The 24,615-nt window shown below is 37.8% G+C and overlaps 1 protein-coding gene and 1 long non-coding RNA gene across 6 annotated transcripts; one reads left to right on the top strand and one right to left on the bottom strand.

The window, feature by feature from the left end:
- The first annotated feature begins 581 nt into the window (after positions 1-581).
- Positions 582-22,462, top strand: LOC310889507. The gene is made up of 3 exons (XR_014576594.1): positions 582-2,680; positions 3,151-3,247; positions 21,135-22,462. It is a non-coding gene; the product is annotated as an uncharacterized lncRNA (long non-coding RNA).
- DIRAS2 (DIRAS family GTPase 2) lies at positions 5,003-22,838 on the bottom strand. 5 transcript variants are annotated; one of them, XM_083817059.1, is made up of 4 exons: positions 22,472-22,838; positions 17,847-17,960; positions 10,326-10,461; positions 5,003-9,101 (listed from the first exon to the last, which is right to left on the bottom strand). In XM_083817059.1, exon 4 carries the CDS (start codon positions 9,060-9,062, stop codon positions 8,463-8,465), a length of 600 nt encoding a protein of 199 aa, XP_083673185.1. In that variant the 5' UTR covers positions 9,063-9,101; positions 10,326-10,461; positions 17,847-17,960; positions 22,472-22,838; the 3' UTR covers positions 5,003-8,462. The 5 variants fall into 5 exon arrangements, with proteins under 5 accessions (XP_083673185.1, XP_083673184.1, XP_083673187.1 ...); XM_083817058.1 differs by having other exon boundaries at positions 10,274-10,461; positions 22,472-22,837; XM_083817061.1 differs by lacking the exon at positions 10,326-10,461.
- Between the last annotated feature and the right edge of the window lie 1,777 nt (positions 22,839-24,615).

Genomic DNA, 24,615 nt, shown 5'->3' with positions numbered 1-24,615 from the left:
CATGGTGGTATCATCAACGTGGTGGAGCAGCAGTCATTATCAACAGAAGAGGGGCTTAGCAAGTGAAGTTGGAGGGAGAAAGCTATGTTGTTTCACACTGGAATATTTTAAAATGAAAGCATGAGACTCAAAAAGGTAAATTCTGAGGTGTCCAGAAGGAAGAGAATTTACATTGTGTTGTGAATTTAGAAAATAGGTTTTGAAAAATTGTCAGCTATATTACAAGACAGCATTGAAATCAAACAAAACAAAACAAAACAAAACAAAAACTAAAGAACTGAGATTTTCACATCATGTGTTCCATAAGTATTCTTTGTTTTCTAGAAGAAAAAAAATGTTGTTATTCCATTTTTATACATACGAAATTTGGACACATGGATATTAGTCATTTTGCTAAAAGCCAACGTTTGAGTTAGAAAAGGCAACAGAATTCCTAAATGTCCCTGCTTATACCTTACATACAGGTTTATCTTTAGTCCTTAAAGTCCAAAAGCCTGTTGTATGTTACCATACCAAGTCCCAAATACAGCATCCTTGACAACAAGCTGGAAAATATGGAAACAAATTTATTCCTAACTAAACCAAGAATGAGTTTGGTCTCTGGCATTTGGAAGAAAATAAATAAATAAATAAATAGAACTTGCATGTACTTCCATTTATTTGAAAGTTAAAATACAAGAAGCTCAAGCTGTTCCTATTCAAGCTTCTGCTTTGTGTTCTAAAATACCCATTTTAGTGACATTTCAAACCATAAAACATATTTGTGTGGGAAATAGATGACTAATACTGTCTCTACAAATGACTGTTAAATTTTCTGTTGAACTTCAAAATCTAATTGCCATTGAATGCACTTTAAAAATCTCTGGCTGAAAGTAGTCCTAATATGGAAGTTTCTCTCCTAAACTAACTTAACTTACACGATCAAGTAGAATAGCACTAATTTCAAGTTTCTGAGGAAACACAGCTGAAAGACAAAAGACAACACAACAACAAAGGCAATACAGTTGTAGCTACTAGTTTATATTTAAAAATACATAATCTTATACACTGTATAGTGTAAAATAATGTGCTTTCTTGTCTGCTGTGCAACCCTGATTTTGTAATCTAACTTATATGAAAAGTTGAAAGTAGTGCTGTGTCACCTAAATGACCCAACAATGTAAACATAGCATAAACGCTATCTTAACTTGACAGGCAGAGCTACCTGAGAACATAGCCACCGGAGGCTGTGTGGTAAAGCTGAACTGTGTGACATTTAGGTCACATCTTTTTTGAATCCCCTCACATCACCATGCTAGCCCACAGTATATAGATACCAATTTATACTGCTAGAGTGACATACCATTGTATTGGGTTTATGTGGCAAGGTTTTGGTAGTGGGGGGCTACAGAGGTGGATTCTGTGAGAAGAATCCAGAAGCTGCCTCTTGTCAGATGAGAGTCAGTTTCAGCCAGCTCCAAAGGGGACCCGCTGCTGGCCAGAGCCAAGCCATGAGCAGTGGTGTTTCTGCCTCAGTGACAGCATATTTAAGAAAAGGAATATAATTTTTTTTTTTTTTTTTCCCCCTAAACTCTTAACTTCCAAGATTAAGTAGAATAGCACAGCCGGGAGAGAGGAGTGAGAAGCAGCCCTGCAGCCCCCAGGTGAGTGCAGCAGGAGGGCAGGAGGTGCTCCAGGCAGGCAGCAGCAGTTCCCCTGCGGCCTGTGCAGGGAGAGGCCCCTGGTGGAGCAGGCTGTCCCCCTGCAGCCCATGGGTCCCACACGGAGCAGATCTCCACGCTGCAGCCCCCCCGTGGAGGAGCCCCCGGTGGAGCAGGTGGATGTGGCCTGGAGGAGGCTGCGGCCCATGGAGAGCCCCCGCAGGAGCAGGCCCCGGGCCGGAGCTGCAGCCCGTGGAGAGGAGCCCACGCAGGAGCAGGGGGCCTGGGGGGAGCTGCCGCCCGCCCGTGGGGGACCCGTGCTGGAGCAGTTTGCTCCTGGGGGATGGATGGACCCCGTGGTACGGAGCCGTGTGGGAGCAGGTCTTGAAGAGCTGCTGCCCGTGGGCAGCCCCCTCAGAATCAGTTTAAGAAAGATGGCATCCCGTGGGAGGGACAGGGGCAGAGAGTGACTGTGAAGGAGTGGTGGAGACAAAGCATCAGGGGCTGACAGCTGCCCCCATTCCCCATTCCCATGCACCACTTGGCAGGAGGAGGTAAGAAGAGTGTGGATGAGGGAAAGGTATTTGTTCTTGTTGTTGTTGTTTTCTTTGTTTTTAGTTTCTCACTGCTTTAGCTTGTTAGTAATAGGTTAAAAATGACATAAATCTCCCTGTGCTGAGTCTGTTTTGCCTGTGATGATAATTGTCGAGTGATCTCCCTGTCCCTATCTCAGTCCTTGAGCCCTTTGCATCGTATTTTTCTCCCCCTTTCCCTTTGAGGAGGGTAAGTAAGAGCTGTTGTGGTGGAGCTCGGCTGCCGAGTTGAGTAAAACCACCACAACCTCTCTCGCCGTCCTCCACCCTGCTGCCCTCTGCTCAGCTTAGGTAACTGCCTAGTCACCGTCCTGATTTTTGCAGATCCTTTCCATGGGCACCTATCTGCACTGCATAGAAGGGGAGAAGGGCTGGATGCTGTTATTGAACATCCACTAGAAATTTCTGCTTTTGAAGAACTGAGACCCTTCCTGGACTCATACACAGGTGGATAAATTAGCCATTAAGTTTGCCATTATTTTTATAATGAGTTATAGATTTGACTAGATCACTGAGTGAGCAGCAACTGTTCTCCACGGGCAACTAACAGTTGTAATGTCCATAACAGCAGTGCTCATTAACACAACTCAGCGTGACAACTGAATATTGATTTTTCCTTTGAAAATATACTTAGGAGTCTTGGTTGATCTCAGAATTTCCTGGGAAATAGAGAGAGTTCCTGTAAAATCTTTACTTACTTCTGACATTTCCATTGCTTTCCCCCAAATTATATTCCTCCAATCTACTTAATACAGTGATCCAATTGTGTAGGGGACAGGTGGGCCACAGCAATTCCCACAGGTAAAATCTGGAATTAAATTCATATGCCTAACAATACAGTGCCATCGTATTGTTATTTTAAGACTGTCTGACTTTGACTAAGTTATTAAGTAGGTCCATGATCTGTATGTTTTAAGGACCACACTGACCAGCAGCAGGAACAGTACCAAATAAGGAAGGGAAGAACCGAAGGTGAAAGATCTTTACAACATCACTGAGAAAAGCCTCTGTAAAGTAAGTATAGATTAGAGTGACTGGCACCTTGGTGCTCTCCAAATCTCTGTCTAAAAGTGAATGAAAATTATCTTTGTCCTCTTACATATCGAAAAAAAAATGATTTGCCATAAACTTCTTGGGGAAAAACACCTCTTCTGCTGCTTTATTTCCTGCTTTTTTTCTACTGAAATCAATACAAATACAGTGGCAGCTTCCACGTGACAGACACTATCATTCACAGCTTTCAGGGCATCAGGGTAAAACTGCACTTGTAGGATTCATTTTGGGCCATTTCTTAATATCTAAATGAGGTATAAGTACATCTGATTGAATAATAAATGCTCCTCTGTGCTTCAGTTCCATTATGACTTCTCAATAGGTCCACTATGACTCATTATAAAAAGCAGCACTCAACCAAAGAAAACTACATGAAACAGATGAGGCTTAATGTTTTCTATAAACCTCATATTACTCTGGTTAAATTAGAGCAGTGTCTGTGTCCCTCCAAAGAGGTACCCAGGTCCATGCTTTCAAAGGTGTTAAATTTCTGCACTCCCTCTCATTCCAGCTTTAGTGGGGTTGGACTTTAGGTACCATTGACTAAATTAAATAAGCATTTGTATTAATTAGAAAACGTGCATAGAAGGTGAGTGGGACATAGTTAAAATGCCAATGAACTACATGTGACTTAAATTTGCATTCATAACTTTGAATGAGGACATATGCTAACTAGGAATATATTTTTCACTGGGAAACAAGAGTTGTAACCAAAGGAAAAAAATAAAGAGGCAAGCAAATTTTGTAATGCTTGTGGTGTTTATGTGGATAAATAGATGGACAACTACAGATAGAAAATAAAATAATTACTATGTTGTGCAAACCTCTGGACTGCAAATCCACTATTCCAGGGCAGGTTGTGTCAGAATCAGGACAATGAATAGTAAATGAGGGTGTACTGGAAGAAAAACAAACAAACAAACAAACAAAAAAACAGGATCAGAGGGATTATAAGGAATTTCTCATAAGGAATATAAATATAGGGGCACTGTTTACCAAAAATGAAAAGCTTTTTTGACTGCTATGTCACATTACTTCACAGTGATATGAAATTTGCGTTCTATACTCAATATTTCAACATTTCAAATGCTCACCAAAGTACCTAAGTATTCATGCTTGCTTGTTGATCTCTTCCTCTGCTGAGAACAAATTATGGAATACATACAGAAAATAATAATTTAACTGAACAACTTCTGAATTACAAAATATGTTAAATTATTATATTTGACCTTTTTTTTTTTCAGGTGCAATAATATACCGTAGTAGGAAATTTTGTGAAAACGTCAAACATTTGGTAGGGAAGAGGAGGAATAGCAGGATCTGTACAATAAGTTTCAATTTTTGCACGAGCAATAAGTTCATTTCTGTCATTATTTAAAACTAAATAATAGAATACAGACTAGCTTCCAAAAATATTTTGCTTTTTGATGGACAAAATATACACCTACTGATAACCTGTGTTTTATGAGGAAGGTAGATTGTTTTGAAAGTGTAGGTGTTTGTCTCACTGTAATAGAGTAAAGGAAAATGTTAAATAGGACAGACTCTTTCACCCCTCTTAGGTCTTTCCAGGAGTCTATTTGTGTAGTTGCAGATTTTAGGACACTCCCTAACGTGTCTGAATCTATTTTGATCTAGGGAATTGCCTTCTCCACTTTTAAAAATGATACGCTTAATATACATAGGAAATAAACACAATGCAGGCACCAACAAGGCTTTTTCCCAAAACAAGTCTCCATTTAAAACTTTATTTTTTATGTTTGGAACATCACAGGAAACATAGAAACTTGTAGGCACAAATGACTTCATATCCAGTTTTTGAATAAAATATTTGCTAATGAAATCGCAGTGACACATTTTTGTGATATCTATATAACTTAATACATATGATATACATACAAAAGTCATGCGTTGTAAAGTCATTTTCTCTATATGTTTGAGTGCTAAAGTTCACTGTAGATTTTACATGTTTTAAATATGTAATATCTCTTCCATACACTTTAAAGAGTTTATTAGACTAATATCACATCCCCAAAGAAAACACAAAATGTAATAAAGCTGTGTATTTTCTTTATATTTTTTCCTGTATTAAAAAAAAAAAAAAAAGGATAAGTAATAGCAAAACAAATGTTTTAAAACAGCTGACATATATGTAAGATATGCATAAACTAGTAGTATAAACCAGAATGACAATGCAAGGGTATAAAATATGTTCTCTTTTGAATCTGTGGTCCATGAGTAATATTGCTTCTGTACCGGCCTTGCTTTGATACATGCAAGTCCATGAAATAATTCATGGCTCATTATGTAACAGGAGAGGAATGAACTGGGAATTAAAGGAAATGGATCTTAAGACTAACATTTGGCAGCTACTTGTTTAATTTCCAGCTTTGACACACAATTACTCTTTTCTTTCTATGAGGCACATTCAGCAAAAGCCAGGGGCCAAATTTCAGCCCATAATGTCCTTGCCATCATAACCTTTTTGGTCTAATTCAGATCCCCTACTCTCTACTACCACAAGATTCTTCATCATGCAAATAATTTCTTCAGCTGAAATAATAACTCTAAAAGGATAATTTCTTTATATGGCCTTTTTTTGTTTTGGCTTCTATTGTAATTCCATGCTGGTCTCCTAGAAGTGTACTACGCATAATGACCTTTTGGCACAAGCCTGTTTGCATCAGTGGTACATCCCTGTCCTGCTGACCTCAGTATATGACTCATTGCTCCCCAAGTGTAGTCCTTCTTTGGATTTTGCAGTTCTGTTAGTGGAATCCAGTGCTGTAAAGATAAGTATCTTGAACCATTTGCTTACAAACAGAGTAAATGTATAAAAATGTAGAAAAGTCATACTGAACATAGTGCTTTTGAATGTTTTGCATCCCTGATCTGGAAATAGTTTGACCTATTAACACACTGAGAAGGAAAATATGCACTTAGCTGTGTAAGCTATACCAGGCTTCTTTATATGTTTTAGGAAGTATGTAAGAGTCTGAAGAGTCAGTCTGACCAAAGGCAGACAGAGCACTGGATGGGGACTGGGGAGATCTGTTTTTCTACTTTGGTCTGTCACTAACCTAATGGGACCCTTGTGCAGTTGCTTCCTCTCTTTGTGCCTCAGTTTCACCACCTGCAAAGTTAAGGTAATGATGCTATCCTTTGTGTAAAGTGCTTTGAGACTTATGGAGAAAAAGCAATGCTTAAGAGTCAGGAAATTATGGCTAAGGAAGAGTCTTAGCCTTTTTTCCTGCTCTCTCCAATTTTCTAACATCATAAACACCAAAACTTTATCTTCTTTAAAATCAGTAGGAGTTTTACACTTGATATTAATGCTGCCAGGACTTCTTCTGAGTTAACGACATAAATTGTGCTCCTTTCTAGATAGTGCTAACAGCAGTTTTTGCTCAAAGACATGTATACTATCACACTACCTATGAAATATCTGCACTTTTGTTTGGAAAGGTAGAAGGTAAACAAGCAATAGCTTTAAGAGCAACAAGGTAACAATTCTTAATGTCAATACTGCATTTGAACAGCTATTAGAAGACATTTATAATGCAACAGCATGCATACTACTAATAATAATACTTGACGGCATTTTCTCATAGTATGGTTTTGATGTAAATGTTTCCCTAAAATATGATGTTGGTTTTATTATTTCAAAGCAGTTCCTATGTGCAAATTGTAGCTTATACAATTTTGATGTGTCTTAAAAAAAAAAAAAAAAGACATGTGCTTCTTTTATCTTTGATGATCTTTGTTATGAGTAGGATACATACTTTACTCATTCATATATTTTTTAAAAAAAGTTTTAAGAGAAATCCAGAAAAGCTCACATTTTTTAGCATTTATCCCCTTTAGAAGATTTTGAGAACAGTTTCCCCTGACAGAGTGGTTTGAACCATTTTTTTTATTATTATTTCTATTCTGAGCCTTGTATTGCTCTGTAACACAGTACTGATTGTAACTCTTAATATGCCAAATCCTGTAGTACTTACCCAACAAGTCTTCTGGTAGAGACTCTTGTGGGTCCTAACACCAGATGTAGGATTTGGCTCTATAAATAGTCACAGCAGTTCAAATTGTGTGTTTAAACAGTGAATATAAAACCCTTTAGACAATATAAAGGCAATAAACCTAACAATGTATGAATGCAAAACCATTCTAACTGGAATATAGTGATGGAAAGAAGTTTTACTCAACTAATATGGTAATCTGGACGAAACCTTTCTGTACTACACTGACCCCTCTCCAACAGCATCAACAAGCTCAACAAACTTCCAGTCCTTTCGCAGATCACACTATCTGTTCATTTATTCATCAGCAGTTCTTAAACTGAGTCTTTTCCATAGAGGCTTTTGTACAGAACTCCCCAGCCAGTCCTCCCTGGGAAGTATTCTGTTTGTATATACACACTGTTTTTATGATCTGACAGTCTCCAATGGCAAACCTCTGCTCTTCTGAAATGTCTTGGGGCCAAAAGTACGTCATTCCTGGAGTGATAGGTGCAGAATAGATGATCTCCATCTCCGGCTTTTCCTCATCTTCCAGTTCAAACACTGTGTCAGACAAGAAAGACATCTCATGCTGGGGGCAGTGGAGGAAATCCCCATTCCTTCTAACTGTGCTATCCCCATACATCCCTTTAGTGAGAAATAGTTTATTTGGCAGATCTGAGATTACTTTACGCACATTGCCCCATCAGTCAGTACCAAAAATTGCACAGAACCGTTTGTCCACAGCACTCTTAAAGAGTACGATAACTTCATCCAACATGCAGTTATATGTCCTAGGCTTCTTTGTTGACGTTGTTTTTTCTTCTAGCATTATACATTGCCTTCCAGTGCAGTTACATGCAAATACAAATGTTATGATGCTGACTTCCAAAATCTTCCACAGTATGCTAAAGATGAAATTTCTTTTCCTGTGTAAATTATTAAATTAGGTATCCTGGCCTATCTTTTTTTTTGAGTTCCCGGTCTTTTTTCACTGATATCTAGAACACACAATTTTTGAAAAATTTTCATAGTAACTACAGTAACTCATTTTTTTTCAAATTACAAATATTTCTTTCAAAACAGATACCAATCAATAGGGTCTTGTATGGTTGTTTGCTGTCTATAGGTAATATCAGGCAGGTGAGACAGCATGACTGACTTCTGTTAGTGCAGTATCACATGACCACACACTTGCCTTTCAGCTTCTCTTTCCTTTTCTGTTGCTTGCTTTTTTTGCCATCAATTTGTAAACTCACAGTCCTGCGTTTCTCCAGGTTTAACAGCTCTTGGAATAACTCCTTCACATTGTGGTTCAGCTTGGCAGAGGTCTCCATGAAGGCACACTTCCACTTCTTGGCCATGGCTTCTCCTTCACTGCTGTCCACTTCTCGATTTTGATTCTCATCATTTTTGTTCCCCACCAGCATTATAGGAATGCTTTCTATGTCTCCCTTAATCTGACATATTTGTTCATAGATTGGTTTGAGTTCCTCCAAGGACTGTCGGCTGGTGATAGAGTAAACCAAAATGAAAGCATGTCCTTTAGAAATAGAAAGACGTTGCATGGCTGGAAATTGATGGCTTCCGGTAGTGTCAGTTATCTGCAAAGTGCATATACTTTTATCACAGCTGATCACCTGCCGATAGGTGTCTTCTATGGTAGGGATGTAGCTCTCTCTGAAAGTACCTTTCACAAATCTCAGGACCAGAGAACTTTTGCCAACTCCTCCAGCCCCAAACACAACAACCCTGTAATCATTGCTTTGCTCTGGCATGTTTCTTGGTGTCTTTGTTGCTCAGCTAGAGAGAAAAATCTAGGAAAGAAAATAAGAAAAACAGCAACAACAATGACATTAATGCGGGTAAATTCAGGGATTGTACTTATCTTTTCTCAGAAGAGAAATGAATGTGGTGGAAGTGATGACATAATCTGCAATAGTTAAGAAGACTTGTAGTGGGTTATAGAATTATTTATTTCAGTAGTAGCTTTAGGACTTGCAGTCCAGTCTGGAATGGTAACAAAAGACCATCTTCATTACTTCATGACTTATTTGAAATGAACATTGTGATTCTAAGTATTATTCTTACTGGACTAACATCACTAGAATAAAAAGCTACATACAGGAACTGGTATTTTGGCAAGGCCAAGGCCTGAAAAATTATAAGAACTGAACTACTCCTTTGTCACTAAATAAAGTGTCTTCAAGTCATCATTGAAACAGTGGTAGACACATGTACAACAGTCAATTACTCTAAATATCTTATCTCTTCATAGTTAGGGAATTTATCTCCAGTGCCACTAGACAACATGCATTCATAGCATGTTAAAAGTATTTGTAGATTATTCAGCAATAGCACTTTGTTTCTAACTCTTTGGGAGTATGTAGCCCAGTTTTATACATTTTTCCATTTTCATTTCAGGACAAAGAGTACAACATGATAAACCTAGATAGTTCATGTTCAGTTTGACTTTTCATTCTAATGTTTATTTCACAGCAGATGATATTCAATTGGAGATACGCTATACTTACTGGAAAGGTTGTGAAGGCATCTTCACAACATTTTTAAGGGGTGCATATTGCCAGGCTTGGCAAATTCATATGTCAGCTGTCACTGTGATCTCTGAAGTTAGTGACATTTGACAAAAACTATCTGTAAACATTGTGACAACAAATATTGTCATTATTATTAAATAATAAAAATGGTAAAGCTCTCAGAAGCTCTCACAGGATTGAAAGCTATGGTTGTTTTAGAATTCATTGAAATAAAAGTGAAGACGAATTTGTCCTCCTATCGGTAGCAGCTCATTAGGTACACAGCATGTACAAGTCTCATTTTTGTTTAGTGAGATGTAAGTAAATGAACACTAAACAACTGAACCCTAGGAGGTGAATAGAGTCTAGGATATACTTGCTTTTCAAGCCAAAACTAGATAAAATATAATATAAATATGTGGGACAAACCGCAAAGTGTGGTGCACACTTACTTGTTCTAAGGAAATTGGGATGATTTAAGAAGGAATATTGTAAGTGAAATACCAGTCTCTTGTCCAAGTGCCCCAGTAGTAGTTGAAGTTGCCTGTTGCAATGTTGCCTAGGTAGCAGCTGATCCAGAACAACCCACAGGGCTTCCTTACTGAGTCAGGAAAGCCTTCAAGCTATTTCTTCACTACAGCTGAAAGAGAGGTTGTGTTGTGGAGCAAAATTTTAGGTTACCATTTATCTGTGCAGCACAGGGAGAATAGCAGTAATGTTGTAGAGGTACAAATGTGAGTAGAGCCCCAGTGGCCTTTCCCCAGTTGCCAGCCCACACTGAATTCTGTATTTCTCCATCTTCAATGCTATTGCTGCCTGCACCAGTTAGATTAAAATTGTGCCTGCCCATGCTGCACTAATGTTTTCATTTTGCTGTTCAAGCATACCCTGATTTTGTTATCCTTCTTGTCCATTTTTGGACATTCTTGTCCATAAGAATTTCCTAATTCTTATGTCTGAGTAAGCTGAAAACATCTGTCTTTACATAATGTGTTGGATGAAGGAATTGTATTTCCTCATCTGCCACACTGTAGGCGGAATAACCAGTGCAACTGGGGATGCTGATCCTGAGGCACAACGCAGAGCTGTCACAGCTCTGCCTACCCAGCCTAGCTTCAGGCAGAAGGCAGCTTCACCCCTTCCATCTCTCTATGCTGCAGTCACTTTCACTCTCGGAGACCTGTTTAAATATAGGAAGGAAAGACTGATAAATAAGGGTGTTTATCCTGAGGCACTGAAGCAAAATTGTTTCTCCGTCAGTAGAATTCAAGGAATTGAATAGTCACAGAAAACTCCAGTGTAAATGTTTATATAAGAGGAAAACCCTCTGAGGAACAAGAAAAATGTGCAAACAGCTCATGCTACTGAGAAAACAAACAAAATCAAAGTAGGTAGCAAGAAATAAGAGATGAGGAAGCTAGCAGGAACCTATTCCACTGGGAATAAACCTATGCATAAGACAGCTGCAAACGGGAAAACTGAGAACAGTTGTAGAGCTTAGGGTTTTAGGTGACTGCAGAGAATGAGCTACCATGAGAATTACAGGTTAATAATTTCTATGAGCAAGAAGGCAAGAGAGAAAAGCATGGCTGTTTCACCTCTGAAGCAGCTTAAGTGTTGCGCAATCAGATAATATGTAGCCTAGAAACAATAGGATAATGAGGGGAAAAAAAAAAAAAAAAGCATTTGACTATGAAAAACAGTGAAGCATTGTGAGTAAAAATTAAAATTAAAAAGCTGCCTTAGTGTATTCCTTTTGTATTAAACTTCTTGCTTTAAGTATACTCAGAAATCTCCAAGAAAGCTGGCACATACGATTGCCCAAAAATTAGAACAAATTGAAATGTGACATTTATGGTATAAAGTATTAAGCATTTGAAAAGCTTCTAAGGAAACCTGAAATGACACGGTAACAATATTCAAATACATAATAAATTGTTGCAAAGAGGGAGAGTTTGTATCTGTAGTGCAGAGAATAAGATAGATAGATAGATAGATAGATAGATAGATAGATAGATGAAACAGGACTTAAAGAGTTTAAATTGCAGAAGAAAAGTTCATATTAGACAATTGACACTGATGGCCCATGCTTAGCCTGCTGTCTACTATGCTACTTTTGCTACAGAGCTGCTCCCCACCTTTTGGGCAGCCCTCAACCTGGGCCATTGCAAAGAATTAGTCTGTCCCACATACAGGTCTGCTAATCCTAAAGTCCATCATTTATACCAACATAACGAATAAAGATTAATTTATTTTTTGTCCTGCTCAGGAGCTTGGAGCAAACAGCACAGAAGGCTACACAAGGCTTTTTAATAGCATAGCAGAAAGGCTTCCATGGATAATTATTACTATGTAGTTACATTCTCTTATGTGTCTCTGGTCAGAGATTCTCCTGCAGTGAAATTCATTCTGTGTGACTGCTGTGCACTTGCACCCGGTAGTGCATTTGTTAATGTGTTTTATACTGCCCTATTAGGGTATTGACTTTTCTTCATCTTAAAGTACATTGACTAAAACACACAACAAGACAAAGTAAAGTCCATTGTTTCACCAATTCTTTCTCACCAATGTGGGTATGAAAAAATGAAATTGAAAAAATTTTGACTTTTCAGATGCATATCTTCTTCCCTTATCCATACTTTGCAAACCTGACCATTTCATATTTTGCACATACAAAGCAGCAGTTGTTTTTTACAATAAAGGACTGACTTATCCATCAGTTTGTGTCTAATAGACTCGTTTGCTGCTTTTGCTATGTGTACAAATTGCATCAATGAAAATTTACTAGCATCTGCTAAAGTGTCAGGTTTAATGAAACTATCCTCACTTAAGAAGGCAAAGCACTTTTCATCACGTGTATTCATACCCTTCCTGTTTTAATTGGTCATTTGCAGAGTTCAGAAAGTTACTGCATCTCCATGTACCTTTGCTGACTTAGCTCTGTTTTCTTCAGGTATTCTCTTAGCACGAGGCCTCAGCTGCTGATCTCTCTGGGGTGTTGACTGGGACAAGGTCTGCTTCCAGTTCAAGCTCAGCTATAGACCTTTACTAGCTGCACTGCAATGCATTCTTTCACTAGCTGTTTCTGACATGCCAGGTAAAAGAGCCAAATCTTTATGAGAGTAGGATGCAGTTTAGGGACTGAGTCTTTTTGATATAAAACTGACCAGCTAATTAGATAAAAAATATCAAAAATGTGCATTAAAATGTTTGAAGGTACCTCACATTACAGATTGGGCAGTCAATAATTTAAACTCTTGATATTCTTTGTGTGACTAATTACATGTTCGTATGTTATCGTCTACTGAATCAGTGCCACCAATCCTGTATTTAGTCACTGTATCTTCATAGTTATCTTCTGCCTTTAAATAGTTTTTTTTGGTCTCACTTGTCTATCCATTATGTTTATGATATGCCCGTTATGTTTGTATTTGATCCATTAATAATATATTAATTCCCTTTCACTGAAAAAAAAAAAAAGAAAGAAAAAAAAGAAAGATAGGAAGGCTGAATTCCTACACATTAAATACTTAGGTTTAGAGTAGAGAAAGATTAGTATATTGTCTAGGCTGATGGTGCTAGTAAAACCTTTCTCCTTTGTAAGCACGTAAGAAAAAAGTGTTCATCCTCCAACCACAGTTTTGGTTTTGTTGTAAAAGAGTTTAACTATTTTGCATTGTCAGAATTCCATGCAATGTCACATGTTGCAAATTTCTATGAAATTGTTTGGCTAGATGGTATGTTTTAGGGTGGCATCCATTTTATGAAAACAAACAAACACAAACAAACAAGTACTGATACTACATTTGTTACCTGGAGTCAGAGACTTTAATTTTGTCTTAGGTGATCCAGTTCTTGACCTTTTATTGCATCCTACTGAGATGTCTGTCTGATATGCAATACAGCAGTTGTTAGGCACTATGTATTAATTTTCTGAAAGCTCTTTTTCCTGATGTTAAATCATCTCATGGTAGTCACTGATTATTAATTAATTAGATAAATAGTTTATTAAGCCTAGGGAGATGTCTTTGTTTGTATTCTCATTGTTCGGAAGAAAAACCAGTAAAGTATGAGCAATACATTTAGTTCAAAATCTTACATTGATGTAAAATAACAAATATCTGACTATCTAGTCATGACACCACTATACAAAGATACATGGTGCAAGGCGGAGAATAGAAAATACAGTTATAGATAAGATGAATTTCAGCATGGTTGCAAGGATGGTGGCTGTTTCATCATGTTGAAGATGGAAAAAAGTTACATGTTATATACAGAGGGTTTTCATACAATTTTTACTTGTCTGTAAAAAAGGCATTTGTGGGAATACTTTCAACATATTTGCCAATGAACATGGACATAAACATAGGCATAAAGAATGGGAATTTTCCTACTTCTAGTATTTCCATCTATTACAACTAGACTCTTTCATTCTTTACCCTTCCTTTTCTTTGCTTGCTTTGCTTTGTTCTTTTCTTATCAATAGAAATTATGACATGTTTGAAGACAAAACAGCTTCAAAACATAAGGTTCTAATGCATGTGTAAAGCATTTTTTTATTCTTATGCTGAACAAAATGATCTCTGAAAGCCTGCTTCTTGATGATCAGCTAGTGTAAACTGTGATTTCTTCTCTGCAGGAATGTTGTAACACTTAATTTATGTCAGCTCTGGCTTTTATGCAGGTGTTGTTCTTGCTATCTTTGTTAGCAGAGAAGAATATTTTCATACTGTTAATGCCTGCGTCAGTGATATTTGAGAAAAGCCTTGGTCACAGATAAATATCTGTTTAAAACATCTCATCTTTTTACATGATATTTATGTAAAATAGGAGGACAGCTGGCCAAGTCACATCTACATAATCCATCCATGCATGGATTAATGGTACTAATAAGGGTAATTAAAATTATTTGATGCATTCAGAACAAAAATGCTTCTTGAGTTGGCTTTGTCATATCAAAATTTCAGTTTATTTATACACTGATGAATTCATTACACTTGAATTTCAGTAGCTGTTAACATAAGTATCAGAGACTATCTGGAGGCTGCTGCATATTAGATTAAATAAATAAATACAGGTTAAATATTATTTATTCATACTTGTTGCAACTTTTTAGATACCTTCACAAGACAAAATTATAGGCGGGCATTTTGGACCAGAGCTGCTTCCATACAAAAAGAAAGGAAGTCTTGAAATGCAAAAATGTCTTTGAAATAAGCAATTGACTACGTTTTCCTTAAGGTATTTATGCAGTGCCAGAAACCTTTAATCCAACTGACCAAAGATTTCTCTGGGTTTTCTTGTCTCTAGGGCAGTTTGAGCAAAGTTTCTTGCTTTAGTCTGAAAAAGTAATTTTTGCCTACAGCTGTTCCACCTAATGATAACTCTTGGAAAAGCAACTCATTCTTAGGAAAGGTAGTTTTGCTGCTTCTGATGACTGATTACTTAAATTAGTTGCTTCCTGGGTCTCCAGCACCAGTTTTGTTGTTGTTTCATAGTAATAGTTTGGTTTTTGTTAGTTTGTTTGTTTTTCGTTTTGTTTTGTTTGTTTGCTAATTAGTCTAAAAAATCATGATGGGAGTCCCTCCGAGACCAAAGTTTATGCAGTTGGTCACTGACTCCTGATGAAAATGAACATTGATCTCCATCAGCTCTGCATGATGGTAAAAAATAATGCTTCAAAATAAAAGCCAGCTTCAAAATCAGTGAAGACTGATCTGCTTCAAGATTCCCAGCACTGAATGGCCAAGAACTAATGTACTGGATTACCAAAAAAAAAGCTGCATAAATGTTATGTATTGGCATCATAAATAGGAAATGGGTTCTGCTCATGTGGCCTGTAGGTCCCAGGATCTAATTGAACATTGTTTCTGAAGTCTGCATATATAGCATTCATGTAGTATAAGAGCTCTTGACAGTAGAACAAACATTAAGAAGATCAGTAATTTTGGCAGGTCAGTAGATGTAGCAGTTACATGTGATGTGAAAATTTGCAGGTAATAAGTTATGTTGACCAAAGAGAATTCAACTGCTGGACACTGAAATAAAAACACTTAATAATCTAAGATCTGTGGAGAAGTTACTAAGTGTGCCCCCCAGAAAAGATCTCACTCAACGGGGCTTTTGGAATTCCAAATTTATTTTCAGAATCAATAAATATATTGTTTGGTGTAACAGGCTGACAATGACAACCAGATGTTCTCAAGTATAGTTTGAAAGAAAAGCAATGCCAATTTAGTACTTTGTACCATCAGCCAGAAGGAAGGAGACCAGACAGAGTTGCAGACAAAATAGTGTCCCCTATGAAAATAATAAGTAAATAAGGTTGCATGTCATAAACCTACCTTTTTTTCTCTGACACGCTGTGTATTATAGTATTTACTTGATATTACTTCTGAAAGTAAGAGGCTTAATCAGACATTCTCCTTATTCAACATACTCATAGGAAGCACAAATTCAATCTACAAATCTACAAATTCAGTTTGTTTGAATGGAAACATACAGTTTTAGAGTTGGACTCTCTACCATGACTGAATTTTTTGAATTTGAATAGAAAAGTTACTGTTAAAAATTAATAAGTAAAATGAAAACAGTGCCTCAGTCAGTACAATACTGGATGGGACCAAGAGAGCAGCAAAATAAAATTGCCATGTGCAGTCAGAAAGGAATCAAACAAAGTGGGTGCTTTGGAGGAGTTTGGACTAAGTGATAATAGCATGTGCTTTCAAGTATCTAAGAAAGAGAAAATAAAGAAATGGAAAAAAAATCTCAGTATTTCAGTGTTAGCTAAATTGTTTTTTGTGTTTGGGGCCAGATTGTCCATTACATTGCAAATGCGTGTGCAGACAGTCCTAAGCCACGGTATTCACACAGAATCACAGAGGATGGCTGAGGTTGGAAGGAGGTTGTTGGAAGGAGGTCTGGAGGTTGTCTGGTCCAGTGCCTCTTCCTAAGCAGGGATAACTAGGGCAGGCTGCCCAGGACCATGTCCAGGTGTCTTTTGAAGATTTCCAGAGAGAGTCCACAGACTCTCCAGGCAACCTGTGCCAGTGCACAGCCACCTGCACAGTAAAGAAGTGCTTCCTGATGTTCAGAGGGAACGTCTTGCATTTCAGTTTGTGCCCACTGCACCTTGTCCCTGGGCACCACTGGAGAGAGCCTGCCTCTGACCTCTATGCATGTTCCATATTCATTGTAAATGTATACTTTTTTTCAGGGAGGTTCTCTGAGAGCTTTAGTAGATTCTGTATATACTGCTGCCTTAACATAGAGTATGTAGAGTAGTAGAAAGGACAACAGTCTTTCAGAATAATTTGTCAGTTTTCTCCTGTATTTGCAGAAGTGGGATATTGTCTTAAGAACACCTCTCTTAAAGACAAATGTGCATTTAAAGGAGGTAGAATCCTCTTTACTATTCTGTGGTCAGATATGTCATGTTCTCCTCTAGCAAATTGTCATGTTTTTATCATGCCCATGTTGAACATCTCATTTTCCAAAACAATGCCTTTTCAAAATTGTTTGAGCCCCTATAAATTATATCAAATGGATCTAGCAGTTTTTTCCCTTGCTAAAACAAAGAAGCCAAACCTCTAGTTGTAAGAAAATCTTCACAAGCTCTTTTGACTAATATGTGTCCAGCTGAAACTGCTGCAATAGTTTCACTAGGCAAGAAAGAACTGGAAAGAGAAAGGGGAGAGAATTAGATATGTTTTCTATATGGCCAATATGCAGCATTGATGTCTAAAACTGAGTTCATTGAAGTAGTGTTTCACGTTGCAGAAGGCAGGACTGATGACAGAAAGCAAATTACGAGGAAGTGTCTATTGATTTCCTTTTCTGCTGTGGGTTTATCTGCACAAAACGTTGAAGATGCAAGGCCTCACCCAATATTGAGCTTTGGAGTCAGGAGTATACTTCTTTTGTCTGTTGTGGTCCAAAACCTTTCAGAAGTAGCCCTTTAGTAATGAGTATATACTAATGAACTGGTACCACAAAAACAGATTTACCATATTTGAACCTACTTACCACATGAAAAATCTTTCCCACTTTCACAAACAGAAATGATATCAAATGCCAAGTTTACCCAGGGTGGACTTGTGTCCTACTGGTTGTCACTTTCCAGTAAGTGGATTGGGTAATCTTAAAATTAAGAAAGAAAAAAAGAAAAAAAAAAAAAGAAAGAAAAATGAGAATTTGTTGACTCAGTTACTGTTTAAATTCAGCTTTAGTTTAGACATGTTAGGTACTTCATTGACTTAACTGGTACTGCTTTCAAATTTATAATTCCATATATTGTGAGATTCATGATAAAAATCCCAGCATAGACAAGACAGGTACATATAAATGTATGCATTTACACAGAAGAATGCACGTGTCCATGGAAGACTGGCTTCTGTTCAGTAGAGAAAACTGTACAAAGACTAGTGGCCCTTTTGCCTTTCCTCCATAGTCCTCAATTCCTTAACGTAAATTTGATAATATTTGTACAAGTCTTCTACAGAAGGAGAATCATCAAGAATCAAGGCTTGCTGACTTGTTCAAATGAATATAGATCCCATTGTTGCCTTTCCTTGCCATACACATAGTGATTGCTATCTTGACTACTGAGATACTTCTGGTATTCTTATACAGCCCAAATAATACCCAATTCAAAACAAAGTGGATTAGGTCTAACTGAGAAATCATTATCTGTCTTGCTGTCTATGTTGTGCACGGCTAGTCCTCCAAAAACACTACCACCCAATGTAATACATTTTGCAATTGCTTGTTAGGCAAGAACTTGTGAATAGGTTAATGCAGTTGGGTTCAGGACCCAGAATCTCTGGCAAGTGATTAAGCAATGCAGTCCCATTGTAAACAAGCTTCCAGGCACTCGGAAGAAACCTGTGCTTCCACCAGAAATTGATGCAAATCAAATAGGTTGAAAGCCAGCAATTAAAGTATAACTGTGGCGTGATACAGGAATGACAGATCTGTGACAGGTATTTCTAAATTTTCACAAGAAGATATTTGCTATTTAGGGGAAAAATATTTATTTTTCTTTCTCCTGAATTTTCTTTAACAATTAGTTTGCAAATCTGGATCTCAGAACTTTCACAAAAATGATTACTTTTCTTACTGAAATTTTGTCTTTTTTTTTAAGAGAAAAATAATTTCTTTTTTTTTTTTTTTAAAAAAAGAGGGTTTGCAGCAATATTTTAGCTATTGGTGGTAGCCAATATTTCATTATTTAAATTACTAACCTTTTCAGAACAGATAAAAGCTGCCAGTCTATATTTTCAAGCAAAAATATAAAAATAAATAAAAGAGGGTGCTTCTTCTATTCTTAACTTCACATTAATTTTAAGGCAGAACTACTGAACACTTAATAGGTAGGAAACACCTGTAGGCCAGGAATGGATTTGCTCTTTTCATGTGACTGCTTTCCGAAATACAGATTTTAAGGAGTGAAGTTAAAAGGCTGTTATGACTTCATTAACACCTATCCTGATTCACCTGAAACCAATTCCATTACCTCCAGTCAGGGTGAGGGAGATCATATTTCACTGCCATAGCAGGCTGCAGCCCAACACAGTCAGAGAAATCAGAGAATTGTTTTCATCTCTTACACCAAAGTCTAACATTCAATTCAAATTGCTAGAGAAGAGGTGCTTCTGAACTCATTGTCAGTGCGTCTGTGAGTGGCTGTCTGTCACAGCCTTGATACCTGTTTTTTGACATTTTTCTTGTCTTCCTTTGATACTCATATCAAGGATACAATAGTCATACTCATCTTCATACAACTCATAATAATCAATAGTTTTTGGCATTTTCTCAAAAAGGTAAAAAAAAAAAGGTATGTTCTGTTTCAATTTATGCATACAGTTGCATTGGCACTTAGTCTTTGATCACTGCTTTTGCAGCAATAAGACAATTTTTTACATCTTTTAGTTTTACTGCAACATCAAGAATGTAGTGAAAGGATCTTTTTGCTGACACAAAAAAATCTTTGGGTGGAAACTAAAAAATAACTATCAGAATAAGCTTTTTATTTTTAAAAAATGTTGTCCCTATGAAAACTGTTAATTTGAAAGGGAAAGTAATATTTCTAATATCTATTTATGTTTCATAAAATTTCATTTTTCTTCTAGTAGGTAAGACTGATAATTCTTCAATTAGATCTAGTAGCACAAAATGTTAAGGGGAAAGAAACAAATATTTGGAAGGAGCCATACATACTGAACCAAATCTTCCAAGTCAAATACTGTTTCAGTTTCTGTATATGAATGGCTTGGTACTCATATGCTGCCTGGAAGCTGGAAGGTTCAAATGTAGCTCATTATTTATTACAGAATAGTTACCGTGCTTCACTGCAAATTGAGAACAATCCAAAGTAATCATGTCTTATTAAAAAAAAAAAAAAAAGAAAGAAAGAAAAGTATTAGGTTAAAAAGGAAATAAGTGGAAGAAAAGGGTGTATAATATAATATAGAGTTGAATGGGGTCATTCTGCAAGGGCATCTTTGAGCCAGAGTACTTTTTATTGCAATTTTTCTAAAGTAAGCTAAGCCTGAGGGAATAAGGCATACTCCATCACAGTGAAAAGGTGTCTTTGATTTTAACACATGATGCGGAGATCTTCACATGGGCAGATGCAGGTTAGCACAAAAGTTAAGCTATCTGGTGAAACTCAAAGGAAACTAAAATCAACACTAGTAACAAACTTCAGAATCAGCACAATCAGTTTATATTTTATCCACTTTTTTTTTTTTGGATATTACAGACTGCAGTGCTGGTGTAGGATAATATGATCTTGATCTTTTGGGCAGAAGGAGGAAGGAGCCTTGCCTCTGAACTCCAATCATTTTCTGAATAACTCTGCTCTGCACTATGAGAAGAGGATGTTATTCAGCCTGAAGACCACCAGGGCTTATGCATCTGCTGTAGAACCATAGTGGTGTAAACATAAGTGCAGCACAACCTAGAAAAAAAATATGCTTGCATTTGGCTTTGTTATGGGACATGTGGAAAACTGTTTCCAAAGACGTTAACCCATTTGTAAAGAGATTTTCAGTACAGGCAACATCCAGTGAATAGTTACGTAGCACTGGAAGAGACCTTCTGGAGTATCAAATCCAATTCTTTGCTATTGCAGGCAACCATTTAACATAATCCTTTCCATTGAGTTCCAACCAGAAAACACTCAGAACCTTTTCTTTCTATTAGAGGAACAAGAAAGTAATTTCAGTACCTTGCTGCTCTAATGGTTTGAAAACATCTAGCCTAAGTGTATTCGCATCCCTTTTATACCCATTTGTTCTTTACTTTTCCCAGAGATGAAGATAAATAATCGTACATTGCAGTCATTCTACCGGACTTTCAGTTCCATGAGGCTATTGATTAGCAGCTATGTGTTTGAACCTAGTCTGTGTTTGGACAGCTCTTCATGCATGAGCCTCACAAACATTGTGTGCAACATAAGAGAGCACGAAACCTGGATGGATACCCGTCTCACAGTCCCTGAACAATGGCACAGATGCCATTCCATGAGAAATGGGCACTACTGCGTTTAGTCAGCACAGCTGCATCCCCTGGGGTCAGCTCCTGAAACATGAGTGAAGTCCATCAGTTGGAAAAGTAAAGGGGTGGGGGGTGTGGGGGGGAAGCAGACAAAATAACTATCTGACACAGAATTAACAACTGTGGGATCTGCAAAACATTCCAGGTACAATAAAGTGTAAACACTAGCAAAGGTAAAACAGCAATCAGTTGTAACAGCTTCATTTATAAAGAAAGGCATGTGGACATACACATCACGTACCTGTAAATGCGTGCATTTATAAGCAGGCATATACATATTCATGTACAATCAGGCACCCGTAAAAGCAAAAGATTGGGAAAATGCTTCAAAAATGAAATACATCAAATCTTGTTGCTCCACTCTGAGCTCACCCAGCTGTGACTGAGTGCTGCAGCATGCAGTACATCCCACATTTTATGGGAAAGACAGCAAGGAATTCTTACCAACTCTGAATTCATGTCACTCAGACACTTGAGAATAGTCCCCCCATTAATTGTTTTTGTTTATTCAATTGTGAATGGCAAAATATTCTAAGCAAATAAAATATTTTCTACCTATGAGAGGAATGCTGCAAAGTTGTATTTGTTTCAAAGAAACATCTGGTGTTATTTTATTCCGGCTCAACATTTTTGAGTTCTTTCATCACATAGGGTAAAATGTAGCTTTCAGATAAAAATAAAAACAAAGAAATAAATAAGATCTCTCTTTAAATCACTGCAATGGCATCAGTATAAAGTAGGACAAAATTCAGCACATTGAGTTTTAATGAAAAAAAAAATGTTATGAAACCATTACTAGTATCCCAACAGACAGAAAAATAATGTTATTTGGCTGGTCAGTATGCATGTGACCAGCTTCTGCCTTCCTTATCAGCCCCAGCTGATAGCATGCCATGTTCCCTACACACAATAACAACTTGTATCAGATCTTGCAGTCGTAACTCACGCAAAACTCTACTGACTTCAGTGGAAATTTTTCCTGAGTGTAGACTGTGAATGTTGGTCAGAGCAGATAAAAAGACCTCTAATTTCTTTGCAAAGCTATGTTTTTTGAACAAGGCAATGCAGAAAAGCAACAGAAAAAAAATTACCTGTGAAAGAACAGAATGCTCCAAAAACTCTTCAGTTTCTGCCTGTCATCGCACCAACTGTTCGCCCTCTCTGCTGTGGGTTTTCTCCACCAGAAAGGAGTCCGCGTCTTAATCAGAGGAGCTGTAGCTCTGTCGTCTGCTCCCCTGCCTCGCGTCCTGTGCTGGCTGCTGCCTGCTGCCTGCGCTGGAGCTTTTGCTCCTGCAGCTACGCTCCTCTCCCGCGCTCTCCTCGAGCGCCTGGGCCGGAGCTGATGCTTTTGTTGGCTCAGCTGCAGCCTCGCTCTTTCTTTCCGCTGTTTCAGATGGACTGACTCCAGCCTCCGCTGGTGCTCCTGCCTAAATGGCGACTGCACAGCTCATCTAGGCTTTTAACTGCCACCTACTGAATAATTGTGGAATATGTGTATGTATGTATATGTATATCAGCTGTGAAATTCTGGGTTCCTCTCCAGATGCAGTACATTGTCACAATTAAACTTTAAGCCCTCCAAATATTTAGTAGCTCATCACTTAAAGCTGTAGTTTATGTTAACCTGTGCTTATATTTTTTTTGTTCTTCCCTTTCCTTTTTTTTCTTCTTTTCTTCCCAGCAGCTAAATATGGAACAAGCCTGTTCCTTTAACTTTAAAAGCTTACAAAGCCTTTGGTTAATCCCCAGTGGGCATAAATCATCATAGCCCCATTCAAATCAATGGAACTCTGCTGATATCGGCTGAGAAATTCACCCTTTAGTTCCAATATTTATTTGCAAAAGCACAATAGAAATCGAGTACTAAAAACATTCCATAAAAATAGAATTCATCCAACAGAGCTGCTCAGAATTTCAATCACTGGAAGCAGATGAGATAAATTTTTGGTTTGTGGTTTTAGACACCAGTGTAAAATTGTTTTCTTGGTTTTTACGGTCAAATGAAAAGTAAACAAGTACATTGTTTTTCCAACTTCAATTATATTTTTTTAATGAAAATCCAAAGACAAGATCTAATGCTTCCTTCAGCTGTTTACTTCTAAATCAGCTCCTAGAAATGCTCAGAAAGGGTTTTTCTTTCCAAAGCAGAAGTGGGGTCCAGCTGGAGATGTCCCCCCTCCAAAGGGAAGCTCATGCAGTGGGTCTCTCTGCAGACTCTTGGGGGAACGTGTGGGGAGATGGTACTTCATAACCCAGCATCAGGGATGTGTAGCACCGTGGTTGCTCTAAGCCTGTAACACGTAGCTGGGCTGAGCCATGAAATAAAGGGGGCATGAGGAGTGCTGCCCTGTGGAGGACAGGTGGCATCCAGCACCCCGGCACAGTGGTACTGAAAGCGTTCAATTTTTAGGCTTGCTGTGGCTGCTTAGAGAAGCAAGGGTCAAGCAGTTATCTCACAACAGCTGCCATGGTCTGTTAAATGCCATCCTCGGTAAAGGGTAGCTTTGTTTTCCTTGTTTTCATGAAACATTCATTCATTGTCTTAATGCTTTTGCTAGACACAGAAATGAAAAGGTTTTTCCTTTACATGTGCATTTTACAGACCTATAAGCATATTAGGATACTGGATGACTTGGGCAATAAGCCCTGAGGAAGTGATCTGTGCTAGATGCAGGTCTGGTGCAGATTAATCCTGACCCCTGCCTGCACAGGCTCCCAGACAGCAAGCCCTGGATCCAACCACGTGCTGCTCCAAGCCACAAGCCTGCTTGAGCAGCCTGCTGGCAAAGCCCTGCCAACGGTTTTGTCACAAGTCTCAGCAATAATTTAATCCTGTGTGCTCAGAGAATTGGTTAATTAGTATCCTGAAAGCAAGAAGTCAAGGTATTATAAAACCATAATTACTGCAACAAAGCAAAGCTTAATCTATAAACTGTATAATATTACACAGGGATTCAGCCTTTTCTTGTACTGCCTCATGATAGTATGAGTGCAGGATCTGGCCCCACTTATCCCAGAGTCTACAAAGTGCTTCCTTCTGTAGTTACAAACAATGTAGCTTCCAGTGATTTCCAAACGTAACAGATCTCAGACCTCAGCAAGAGTGCGCTTATTAGAAAAGTTTCTTTCAACTTGCCTTAAGAAGTGGTAAAGGTACCTGATGAGCATTAGATTCATGGTTTGTGGCAACCTTTTTTCACTCAATTTATTCTACAAGTCTGGGATATTGTTATTC

This window comes from Anser anser (assembly GCF_964211835.1).
Source record: "Anser anser genome assembly, chromosome: Z".
In the NCBI taxonomy this organism is placed as follows: Eukaryota; Metazoa; Chordata; class Aves; order Anseriformes; family Anatidae; genus Anser; species Anser anser.
The sequence above is the reverse complement of the archived record's forward strand: the minus strand, read 5'-3'. Positions and strand labels throughout refer to the sequence as shown.